Source organism: Thunnus maccoyii, chromosome 3 (assembly GCF_910596095.1).
Source record: "Thunnus maccoyii chromosome 3, fThuMac1.1, whole genome shotgun sequence".
NCBI classification, from domain to species: Eukaryota; Metazoa; Chordata; class Actinopteri; order Scombriformes; family Scombridae; genus Thunnus; species Thunnus maccoyii.
In genome coordinates this window covers 2,146,802-2,159,505 of record NC_056535.1, presented here as the reverse complement: position 1 = coordinate 2,159,505, position 12,704 = coordinate 2,146,802, and the positions used below count along the sequence as shown (strand labels likewise).

The following is a 12,704-nucleotide window of genomic DNA, read 5'->3' as shown; positions in this document are numbered from 1 at the left end:
CGGTTTCTGTATTTATCGAGTTCGAAAACAAGATTGATGTCGATGTAAATTCTATCTATCTATCTATCTATCTATCTATCTATCTATCTATCTATCTATCTGTCTGTCTGTCTGTCTGTCTGTCTGTCTGTCTGTGTCTGTCATTTGGAACTGAGAAATGCAAAACAGTCCTTCTTCTCAAACATCATCGCCAAAAACAATAAAAATGCACGTGCCTTGTTTGCTACTGTCGATAAGCTAACAAATCCTTCTGTGTCAGTAGCCTCTGGACTTCTATCCACCAGGGCCTGCAATGAATTTGCCTTTGTCTTTGCTGACAAAATTCAGAAATTTAGACAAGCAATCGGTGCCTCCTTATCAGGTACAGTGTATGTGTTGTCCCTGTGTCCACTCAAAATTAATTCATGTAGTATAACACAAGATTATCCTATCGACCACAAAAAATTGGATCATACAAGATCTGAAATCCTCCTGCTGCTTTGATATTCTGCTGATGGGCTTTTTCAAAAATGTTTCTAATTGCATGGCCTCAGATCTACAAATTGTAAACACGTCTGAAAACTGCCATCTCTCTCTCTGCTTTCTCTCTTAAAAAAGAACAATCTAGACACTTCACTAATGAACAATTATAAGCCCATATCAAACCGTTTTTAGATAAAATATCTGAAAAAGCTGTTTTTCAGCAGCTGAACAACTTCTTGGCACTATTCAACTGTTTTGATGTCTTCCAGTCAGGATTTCGACCACACCACAACACTGAGACTGCCCCTGTTAAGGTCTTCAATGACATCCACTTAAACACAGACAGTGGCAGAGTTTCAGTCTTGGTATTACAGGATCTCACATGATTGGAAAAAAAATGTCTGATGTCGGTGCTACCTGTTTCCGATTTATGCAGTGACAGCTCATAAAACACACATAAAACTCCTTGCTCGGTGCAAGCACTAAAAATAGTGAGATGAGAGTTGGGGCATCATTTTCTTCATCAGACTTTACCTAGGGCAGAGGCATTTTTATAGCAAGTGAAGTAATGTTCATTCCTATTAGTGTGATTAATTATTTGGGATTTTTGTTGTTCATATGTTGCAAAATGTATTTGTCCAAAGTACATAAATATATTTTTAAACAATTGTACACAGTGCTTTCTATGTATTGTACATAGGATATATACATGGTAACAATTCATGTAACCCTTTCTTCTAGCTTCGCCTCATTGATTTCATGTGTTTGTTTGCTGTGAATTGCAGATTCCTCCATCAAACAAAGTGTTCAGAATTGCAGACTTTAAGAGTGTACTATACTACAGGATTGCAGTCTTACAGCAGGGGTGCTTTAAGGACTCAAAAAGTGCACGAGATCCCTCAAGAACATACCGATTTTACTGAGGGACCACCCTTGGCGCTCAGACTAAAGTGTTTGAGTCCATGAGGGCAGACAATGCAATTGGAACAAACGTCCTTTCAGGAATCTGTAAGTGATATCACAAATGTTACATTCAAGTTGAACACAAGCACGACCACTGCAAGACACAATATGAACAATTGTAGAATACAGGGGGAAAAATGAGAGTATGGGATAAAGAACAATTCAACACCTTTTACTATTAATAGTGTTGATTTTATCCCTGATACATTTTCCTCCTTGTAATTACAAAATCAATCAAATATGTAAACAAGAAAAAAGAAAAAAGTAAGCAGATGTTTAATATAAAACAAAGCCTCACATATCAGTTAATGAGATAGAATTACTCTGGTAGAAAGATATTTATTTACAAAAACACAGATTTGCACAATTACTATTAGTAAGTATTGAAAGTATTGAAGTGAGATGCAAACCTTAAGAATTTAAATATTGTTCAAGTGAACCTTACTGTAAAAGGTCTTAATCCACTGCTGCCTGCTTTTCTTCCTTTTTGTTGTTGTGCAGTGGCTTTAGTTTTATAATGTCTTTGGTGTTTTTGTGTTGTGTTAAAAAAAAGGAAAAAAACTTTGAATTGCAAAAGAAAAACAAGAAGAAAAAGATGGACTGGTGAGACGAATATTTATGTTTGTGCTACACTGCAGACTACTTCATAGCTGATGTGATATAATTAAAACCCAATACAGGCTTATCATGTACATGGTATATTTGTCTAGTGTTGCAGTAGTTTTATCATTGCATGAAATCTGATATTGGACTTTAAAGGAGAAATTCACATTTTTCAAGTCACATTTTTCAAATATTTTCTAAATACAATATTTACATGCCCATATGTGCATTAAATTATTGGTCATTGTCATTGTTCCACTCAGAAATGTGTTTTGCTTATTATTACTTACTTATTACTATGATGCTACTTATTATTATTATTATAACTATTATTACTAGTTGGGTATTTGAGCTTCGCTGTGCATAATGACATATGTGCACCTTAAAACAACAGTCAGGTGTCCATATAAACAGTGAAAGAGGTTTTCCTCACTGTAATCATTCCTCCTGTTCATACTGACTATTAAAAGATCCTTCAAATGTGTTTTCAATGTAAGTGATGGAGGCCAAAATCCACAGTGTGTCCACACAGTCATTTAGTGCAAAAATGCATTTAAAAGTTGATGTGAAGCTTATATGAGGCTTCAGCAGTCTGAGTTCTGAGTCACATCAAGTGGATATCTGACACATTTACAGTCTTTTTAGCATCCAATTCCCTCTTTGTGTTTCCTCAGACAGTGTTTCGAACAGCTACGGTGGAAGTATAGTAACAAAAAGAGGGACTTTGGCACTAAAAAGACTGTAATTTGAAAGATATCTACTTGATTTGACTCATTTGGACGCTGAAGCTTCATATTAGCTTCAGATAAACTTTTAAATACATTTTTACACAGAAGAAGGACTGTGGACTTTATCCCCCGTCACTTACATTGTAAGTGCATTATGAAGGGATCTTCTAATGGTCAGTATGAACAGGAGGAATGATTACAGCAAAATAAATATGTTTCAATGTTCATTTGGGCTCCTGACTGTTGTTTTTATACAGACTTGAAAAACTGTGAGCCCGTCCTTTAAATCTGAGTTTAAGGCATGTACCTGTAAGCATGATTTGTAGGTTTGATTTTTTTTGTTATTTGTACAGGCTGCTGCTAGGATGTTGGATGTCCATGTTAAACAAAGTTTCAGAACTTGGGGGAAAACGTATGTAAAAATGCTCTCTGTAAAAAAAAAAAAAAAAAAATAGCCCAGGTTATCCTGAACGTGTTGTTTGCAATGTTCGTTACTTTCCTGACGAGATGACGTCAGCTTGTCACACATGTCCATAAACAGCTGTCTGTTCTGTAATATTTGTTGCTGAGGTTGTTCCCATTGTCCACTCTCTTATTCTGGATCTTATCTGGGTGGATGTATTTGAGAATTTGCCATTTTGAGTAAAGACCGAGAAAGATAAGTTAAATCCTACTACTACTACTATTGTTTACGTAGGCTCTGAAGTTGGAAGCTGGCTAATAAGAACAGAATGTCTCATCAGGAGGGGGGCCTTACAGAGACATGATCTAAAATGGCCTGTTTCAGACAGAGGCTGAACTAGCTTGTTGTGCTACATATCACTGCCTCTTGATTTTGTACTAGATTATACATTTCTCAAAGAACTTCAGTACAATGTCAAGACATTGTGATATGTAGCACAACAAGCTAGTAGAGCTCTGTAAACGCAACCACGTTGCATGCTCACTGCCTTCCACAGAACTACTCTCCAGAGATTGAAAACATGATTACTGTTATCAGTCTTTGGAGCCACTTCTAAAGAAACTATGATGACCATAATCTTTTGTGGTGACGGAACATGTCACCCAGTGCAGCCGTGGGGCTCATTGATTTGTTTTTAATAGTTTCTGGACAACAACGGAAGTCTACAGCACAGAGGAATAAGATATATCAGGCTTTATCAGGCCATCATTATCCTTTTAGCAATTTCCATGTAAGAGATGGGGGACAACATCCACAGTCCGCGTTCTGTATAAAAATGCTTTCCTAAGTTCAACAAAAACTAATATGAGACTTCAGTAGTCTGAGTTAGACAAATCAAGTGGGTATCTTCCAAAGTTTGTGTGCTCTTAGTGCAAAATGTCCTCTTTGAGCTTCCACAGACAGCGTTAGCTTAGTTTGCTTGATAGTAACACAAAGACATTTCATAATAGAGAGACTGTAACCTTGAAAGATACCTTCCTGATTTCTCTAACTCAGACTGCTGAAGCCTCATATAATCTTCAGAATGCATCAGAATCACAATGGAATAGCATTAGGAAGGGATTTTTTGTGGTCAGTGCAGCAGACATCACCTGCTACCACAGACCTACACATTTGTATTTTTGTATTTCTTATTTATTAAAACATTTGCATTAATATAAAGCCTATGCATTATGGCAGTTTAACTGGATTACTGTCATCTTTTTTGACCTTCTGCAAGGTACCCACCCAGCTTTAATTGAAACAATTAAAAATAACTTATTTATATTTTTTCCATTTATTTTGATCTCTGAGTGCACCAGAATTATTTATTTACATGTTACAATTGCAGATAGAGCACTTTGTTAATCCCAAGGGAAATTACAGTGTTACAGCAGCCACTTAAAATAAATCACAAAATACAAAAACAATGAGGTAGGTAAGAAAACAAATACAATCAAAGCTTAAATTATATACAATAACTAAGTAACCTAACTCAAGTATAAAAATGAACAGAGTACAATTTTTTAATGCCACATTGCAGGCCCATGTGTCCTTTGTGTGCTGATAATACAACCTGGCCAGTGTTTGCTCTGTCTTTGTTCATAACTGTTCTTACATCATGTGTTGTATTCATTTACCTGGTTCATCCTCTCTTGGCACCTCTTGTCAATTCTCTCTGTGAATGGTATCCTTGAGTTTACCTCTTGTGTGGGTGAGTAGTCTGTCTTCTTCTGGGTCCTACCACTGCTTCGCTGCACCTGGAGGTTGCTTAATGTCTTCTCTGATTCCCTTTCTTCACTCTAAACACTTTTGCACTCCTGGCTGAACCTCAAACTTATTACTCTTTACTTAATATTATATGTTGATATTTTATTTACTTAATATTGTCATTCTGTTCCTCCATATTGTAATACCACTCCCTCTAGCTTGTACAATACAAGTATTGTATCTGTTCATCCTGGAAGAGGTATCTCTTCTGTTTGCTTTCCTGTAGTTACTCATTTTTTAAAAAGTTTTTTGTGAAGGTTTTTCTTATCAGAATCGAGAGTATAAGGATAGAGGATGTCATATATACAACTGACTTCACAGCAGCAGAGTATGGAGGGCATCTTCAACCACAGCAACATATGAGTTTTATGGTAGTACACCACTGACATATAAGCAATAGGCTACTGAATATGTGTAAACAGTAACGTGCAAAATTGTTTCAGTTGAGATGGGTTTCTTGTGTTTCCAATGATGCCACGTATGACCTCGCTTTCAGATGTTCCCTCCTTCCTCCATCTCTTCAAACATTCCTACACAACATTGCGTGTTGCGCTTAGGCAGAGCTGTGGGATACTCATGATTATAGTGTAGACTGTACTGTAAACTAGTGTACCTATAATAACTAGGCCTCAATCTCTTAGGACATTTTGATGTTATTGCTCAGTATTGTTTTGTTTACATATCCTGTTGTGTATCATGTGATTGTCTTCTTTTTATCATTCACCTGCCTTCTCTCATCTCTCTCAATTCATTTCTTATTTAATGAGTTTTACTGGCACAAAAGTTCATAAACAATTGCCAAAGCAATTATGTGCAGTCAACATATTGTTAAGGAAATGGTGAGTCACTCAATCAGTGTGTTGCAGTGTGTGTGTCCAGTGTGTACGTGTACCAGAAGAGGCATAAAAAAAAGATGAATAAAGTCATTATAGCAGCATGATGACACATAAAAAAAATAGATTATGTGAAGATTCTTTTTTTTTCATGCCATAGATGGATGGTTGCCTACAGTCATGTTTTTTTCTGCCTTTTCACAGGATGTATCAGATTCTTTGGAGCGAGTGCAGGCAGCCAACTCGAGCTGCTATGCTACATTGACGTGTCATTAATGTACCACTCTCTGCATCACCTATCCAAAGCACTCCGAAAATGCCCAGCTCTTCCTCTGCTCTACCGATGCTGCTGCTGCCTCTTTACCCTGCAAATATATCCCCACTGATGCTGTTGCTTTGCTTTGTTTAGCACCCTCACCTCCCAGTCCTCTCCCCCATGGGGAAGTATCTGCTATCATCACACAGTATAATAGTGTATTCAGAAGGGAGTGATGAGGTCAGAGCTAAGATGCTGAACACGAACTGTACTGCAGTGCTGTATTCTCAAGTAAACACATGTCCTACATAAGATGATTGACTCAAGAACATTGTCCTTATTTGACCCTGTAAGTGGAAAAGGAGGTTTGTTTGTGTCTGCCACTCAGCCTTTGATCAGTCACAGTGTGTGGGCAGTGTGCCATGAAGTGTTTAGCTAAATGACGTGATGTCTTCTTTGTCCTTTGTTTTGTTTCAAAGTCGAAATTTAATTTGTTTCTTCTTTTGCCAAGGAAGGTCTACAGTGTATTCTCCCATTGGCATTGAATTATTTTTATAAGCTGGAGTTGGAGTCAGTTGTTTTTAACTCATTAGACTTTTAATAATTTTGTGAATCCTGATTAAATGAAAAAACTACTGTATGTACTGTAGCTGGATGTGGTATCCATTTTTTGGATTTTACTACTGTACTATGTCCCAAAACTGTTCCAGTCAAATTAATTTATTATATCCTTTTGAAATGCAGCGACACATAACACATTAAAGTTAGCCCGTTATTTGGAGAAATCATTGGCGATAAGTGTCATTTATTATAAACTTTTTATAGTATATTTAATATTTCCATGTACAGTACTGTGCAAAAGTTAAGTGAGAATGCTTACGAAAATATTGCTATAAACTGTTTTAATTTATCAATTAACTTCTTACAAAGTTGAGTAAACAGCAGAAACCTAATTGAAATCAATATTTGCTGTGAGCAGCTTTGCCTTTAAAACAGCAGCAGTTCTCCTCAGTTCACTTGAACACAGTTTTTCATGGTAACTTGCAGGTAGGTTGTTGTAATCATCCTGGAGAAAGAATGTTCTTCTTTGGATTTATTATTTAGGCCATCTCAGGTGCTTCTTCATGTAATCCCAGATTGACTCCATGATGTTGAGATCAGGACTCTGTGGCCATACCATACCATCTGTTGCAGGACTCATCATTCTTCTTGTTGTTGAAAATAGTTCTTTATGACTCTAGCTGTATGCTTGGGGTCATTGTCATGTCATGAACAAATTTGGGACCAATCAAACACCTCCTTGATGGTACTGCATAATGGATAAGAATCTAAACATCTAGGGGGCCTAAAACTTTCGTACAGTACTGTATATTGTCACAACCTGACTCAAGGCTGGACAAAGGATGGGAGACCACACTTGAGTTGTAATTAAAATGAATTTTATATAACAAAGATAAATGAAACTTAACACAACCAAAAACCAACATGGTGGAAGTCAGAGGGGAGAGGCCCAATGACTGACTACCTCCAGCTTATATGGAAATGGGCAGTCCAAGTGAGCTGAATCTTCCCGATGACCCAACTCTGCCCACCAAGCTCCTGCAGGTAGAGGACTAATAGTCGGTTCAGAGAGGGTCGTCAAAATGGACAATTGTTCAACTGATATATCTCTTTTGGTTTTGTTACTTGAAGAGGTCTTGTTATATTTTGGATGTATGGATATATGGTGTTTTGTAATTGGATGGGCCAAATGTTTGGCATCCCACTATTAATAACTGATATCTTGTTTTTTATGTCGTAAAACTTATAAATATTTTCAGGTGTACACTGCTGATGTTTTTGATGTTATGGCTTGATTTGGGACCCGGCCCAGGTGAAGCCTGTCAAAACTTCACAGCTGTTTTTGGGAGTATTTTTCTTTACATTATGTTTGTTATTGTTGTTGTTGGTTTAATTTTCTGTGTATAGGTTATCTCAACATCCCAGACGTATATATGAAGTTTATTCATTAAATTAACAATTTATATTCATCATTAATTTAATTATTTGTTTGTTACGAACCAGCTGCGACGCTTTTATTGTGAAAGCCAACCCACTTTGAATCCGGTCTGGTGCTGTCTAAACCTGTCCTCTTTTGACTCAGCTGGATATCATCAAGTGGTCGCTTATCTATTGTGCTCACAGCTTGATCAAACTGATCCCAGAGCAGCCGGGGATCGAGTTTCAGCACCGCGGTCAGCTCCGAGCCGTGCCTCTTCCTCCCCAGCCTCCAGGCATCAGAGCACCAACACATCAACGTTTCCTCCTGTTTTCTCTCTTTGCGACCCCTCCCCCTGTATATCTGCTCTTATGATAAATCCCTCCTATGTGCTACTGACTGGCAGAGTTGTAACATCGGAAATCACGCAAGCAACTCGACTCTACAACACTTTCATTTTTCCTGCTGAGATTGACTCGTCTGACGGCAGTTTTTTTTTTCTTGAGAAGCAACAGTCTGAGGCGCTCATCAGTCACATTTTGCGTCTCCACAGCGGCTTCTCCACAGTGGATATTTCCTTCTGTGGCTGACACTGAAGCTGATCGGCATCTTTTTTTTCTACTTTTACAGTTTTACCTTCCCAGCAGGTATAGTCTCCATCCAAGCCCCAGCAGCATGTTGGATCCGTCTTCCAGCGAGGAGGAAGGGGATGAGATACTGGAGGTAGAGCGCAAAGAGGTGGCGGCCCCGAAGATCACCGGAGGAGCCCGGCTGTCACCGGGCCGAGGGGCCGACGGCCACGGTGGCGGAGGGCTCCAGCCCCGGGGCCGCGGTACCGGCGGTGGCCGACCCTCCAGCCCCAGCCCGTCGGTGGGCAGCGACAAGGAGAAAGAAGACCTGGAGAAGATGCAGAGGGAGGAGGAGGAGAGGAAAAAGAGACTCCAGCTGTATGTGTTTGTGATGCGCTGCATCGCCTATCCGTTCAACGCAAAGCAACCTACTGATATGGCCAGGAGGCAGCAGAAGGTAAGGGCAGAGTGGTAAAGGAGAAAAAGCCCAGACGTAACTTCATAGCTGTGATTCAAATGCATCTTTCATTCCTAGAAGGCATCTCATAGATACATGACACCAACTGTTGCTTCCACTGTCGCACCATGTTGCTGCATCCCTGTTGGTCGAATATTCAGTTATGTAAAAAAGAAATAGCTCAATTTAATCTACATTATAGCCTGAAATGAATGTTTTTTCCACATATTTGTGGCGTACAGCTCAAACCTTTAATACTTTATTGGAAAAGGTATCGACTGTGGTGGAGGAAGTGCAGTGAGATGATAGTTTACACATAAAGCATCTCCCAGAGGCATGGCCGTAACTCCTCGAGAGCAAATGTCGACTTGTATCTCTTTTAATTTCAAATATTTTCTCCTTCCACCCAACATCCTGGAATGATAATGACAAATTTAAACTGTGCTAGAAAGGGTTAAATAGGCTTCAGAAACAAAGACGTGTATTCATTCAAACTAAAGACAGACAGGGTTGACAACAAAAGGAGAAGCTAAAGGAAGGATGACGAGAGAGAGAGAGGGAGAGAGAGAGAGAGTGAGAGAGAGAGAGAGAGAGAGAGAGAGAGAGAGAGAGAGAGAGAGAGAGAGAGAGAGAGCATGTGTATTCATGTTGTTCCCACCCATTGTAGTAGCGGTTGCATATGTGTGTATTGTCTCTGGGGAATTGCCCTCCTCCTGCTAGTCTCAAGCCCAGCTCTTCTTAGAACAATCTATTGCACAGGTATAGCTCCTCTACACCACTCACCAGTGCAACTGAATGACATCCTCTATCTGGGAGTAATGTGTCTTAATACAGCACATCTCCTTCTCTGTGCTCTTTATGAAGTGAAGAAGCTTTAACTGTGGCCTCAGACAACTTAATGTATATTAGACCAATGTGTTGGTTTGGTTGCAAAATACTGGAAACCATTCCATTTCAAAGATACGCTCTGTGACTTCTTTATAGCACTGTTTCTCGACTGGGAGTCTGCAGTACTGTATCAGTACTGCAGGCCTTTATGGGCACGTGTTAAGTGTTTATAGCTGTTCTAAACAGCGAGGTAAAAAATCGTCCATCTTAGGAAAGGGCAAGATGTGAAAAGCATCCAAATACTGTATGACGATAATGGTACACATTATTGGACAATCTTTCCTTGCAGGCAGTCACAGAACTCTATTTTCCTGAAATAGAGTGCAAATGCAAGCACAATCCTCAGGTATGAACACACATGTATGATAAGTATGAGTATGAGTATGATAAGCACATTTTTGCACTTTTGATGACCACAGGCATTGGTGCAAACTGTAAGATGGAAAAAAGGCTGAATATATTATTAGTAGGAGGAATACAGAATCAGCAGGTGGGTGGGATGGGGATGAACATCAGTAAGGATCACAGACTGTATATAAAGATGGATGTAGTAAGGTGTGACGTCTCCTGTTGGTTTTCATTGGAGCCAGTTTAAAGCCCAGAGTTGCTGCTTTCGGTCGCATCTTTTCTGTTTGGAGCCAAGATCTTCTAAATAAGGAGTGCGGGTGTTACCTGTCATGCTCTGGAAACACACCCCGCTACCTCGGACCCAAGCTAGTGCTAGTTTACTGGGAACACTGTTTGGTGCACACATGGGTAATGCTAGATACTTTAGCCAAACTGTGCTAACAGGGCAGTTATCATAATCAAGTAACATTAAACTTTGTGAAATATTGTGACAATAATCTGACTCAGTGCGAGTCCCAGAGCCAGGGAGAGCAGCAGGTGAGCCAACTGTCAGTTATGGCAGTCAATCAATGCCCACATGGCAGACATCAGAGCCACTATAAGTCTTCAAATCTTATTAACAGAGCAATAATTTCCAAAATGACCACCAGCACACTTATTAGAGGGTCTAAATTTAGAGGTTGAGACCGTAATGACCAGTTTGATGTTTAGAACACAGATCATCAATTAGCAATCCAGTCAGAAAATTTAAACGAGGTTACCCCTGCTGTGCCATTAGTACATAAAATCTGCGCACAGACCTTCTTTCAGATTGTAGATTTTAGATGAAATACACCATCATTCCTGCTGTTGTGTGATGACTACTGGTATCAACTACATGGAAAAGTTGTCGTGGTCTGCTCAATTAAACAGCATATTGGTACTGATGTTTGATTACACTCAGTGACATGTGGGTATTATTGATCTGACTCTTCCTCATTCATATAAAAAAAAATAATTTTGAAGCACATATCAATCTGCACTAGATGAGAAAATGTGAGCAAACCAAAAGAGGCATACGTAACATAACTGAAAGGTGTTTTGTGATTTTGGAGAGATCTGTGTGCTTGTGCCTCAGCCAACTAAAGCCTTGAAAATTGCCCTGCATTTGTGATAAGAGGTGGTCTGAGCAGGTTTTAACACTAAAGCAATTTCATGCCAAAATGAGCACCAAAATTGCACTGTGCTGCCTAATCAGCATAAACACAGCCTTAGCTGTGCCTCTCCTCCCACCTTGGCACAAACATGTTTGTTAGGCGCAGATGCAAAAAAATAGACCAGTGCCTGAAGAAAATTGCATAAAGACTGCATTTGCCCTAACACTGGCTTTGCGCCGGTAAAGTAAAGCTGTAATGTCGCACTCAGCTGTAAATACAAAGAGTGACGGTAGTAGTTGTGTAAAATGAAAAAAGACAGCAGCAAAGAGAAGTTCATCCCACACATCCAGCCAGTCACTGTGGTAGTGGGTGTGTATTGTCAGATCATTTGTTTCAGAACTTTACAGAAATTGTCAAACACAACCCCAATTCCAATGTCAGAAAGGATTGGGGGAGGGGTTTTCAGACACAGTTTGACCATTTGACAAGCTTTTTTGGTTGAAGCACACTGATACCTTTACATTTTTTCTGAACTTGGGGCCCACGGAGCCCTAGTGGTCTGTGTTGGTATTACAGCCATTCAACAACAGCATGAGCCATGAGCTCTGAGCCTACACCTTGTCTACACCAGTCATGTAGTGGAAGCAGGATATCAGCAGCTTCAGTCCTCCAGTATCTACACTCAGTGATCTGTGTTGCCACAGTTCTGCTGTGCACTCAGAGTTTTGACAGAGCCCAATACAAAGTCACAGTACTCACATGCAAGTTAGAGGTAAAGAGGCTTTGGGTTGCAGCTATATGCATAAAGCCTGAACTATTATGCTGGTCTGCAGCTACCTCTCCAAAGGGTCCAGTTCTTAGAAGAGGTTGAGAACCACTGTGTTACAGCCAAACAAGAATTTCTGGGTCTGAAAAATTAGGCCAATGCGGTTGTAACTGAAACCTGCATTCTTTCTAATGGCCAGCAGGGGGCAACTCAACTAGTTGCAAAAAGAAGTCCAATTGTACGGAAGTCTATGAGAAAATTACCCTATTTCTCACTTGATACATTACCTCAGAAAACATTTTCCTGATGTGTTTATGGTCTCAATCATTAGTTTTAAGTCATCTTCAATACAGCATGATGTTCTTTTAAATTATGGTCCTATTTAGAGTAAAATAGATGATAAAGCAGGGTGTATTTAAGGGTGTGGTTACCTTTTGATTGACAAGTCACTACCACGGTGACAACATTGGTTATATATGTTATATAAGGTAACCCCAGATTAGTG

At 39.4% G+C, this 12,704-nt stretch overlaps 1 protein-coding gene and 1 long non-coding RNA gene across 3 annotated transcripts in view; both read left to right on the top strand.

Annotated features, from left to right (window-relative positions):
* The first annotated feature begins 100 nt into the window (after window positions 1-100).
* LOC121894120 lies at window positions 101-6,755 on the top strand. Its single transcript, XR_006095484.1, has 3 exons — window positions 101-361; window positions 1,248-1,470; window positions 6,006-6,755. It is a non-coding gene; the product is annotated as an uncharacterized LOC121894120 (long non-coding RNA).
* Window positions 6,756-8,209: 1,454 nt separating this feature from the next.
* The window catches only part of cadpsa (Ca2+-dependent activator protein for secretion a), a 202,536-nt gene continuing 198,041 nt past the window's right edge, over window positions 8,210-12,704 (top strand). For both annotated transcript variants that reach the window (XM_042406222.1, XM_042406221.1), the window contains exon 1: window positions 8,210-9,061. In XM_042406222.1, coding sequence (XP_042262156.1) covers window positions 8,711-9,061 — 351 coding nt within the window. In that variant the 5' untranslated portion in view covers window positions 8,210-8,710. The remainder of the gene's footprint in view (window positions 9,062-12,704) is intronic.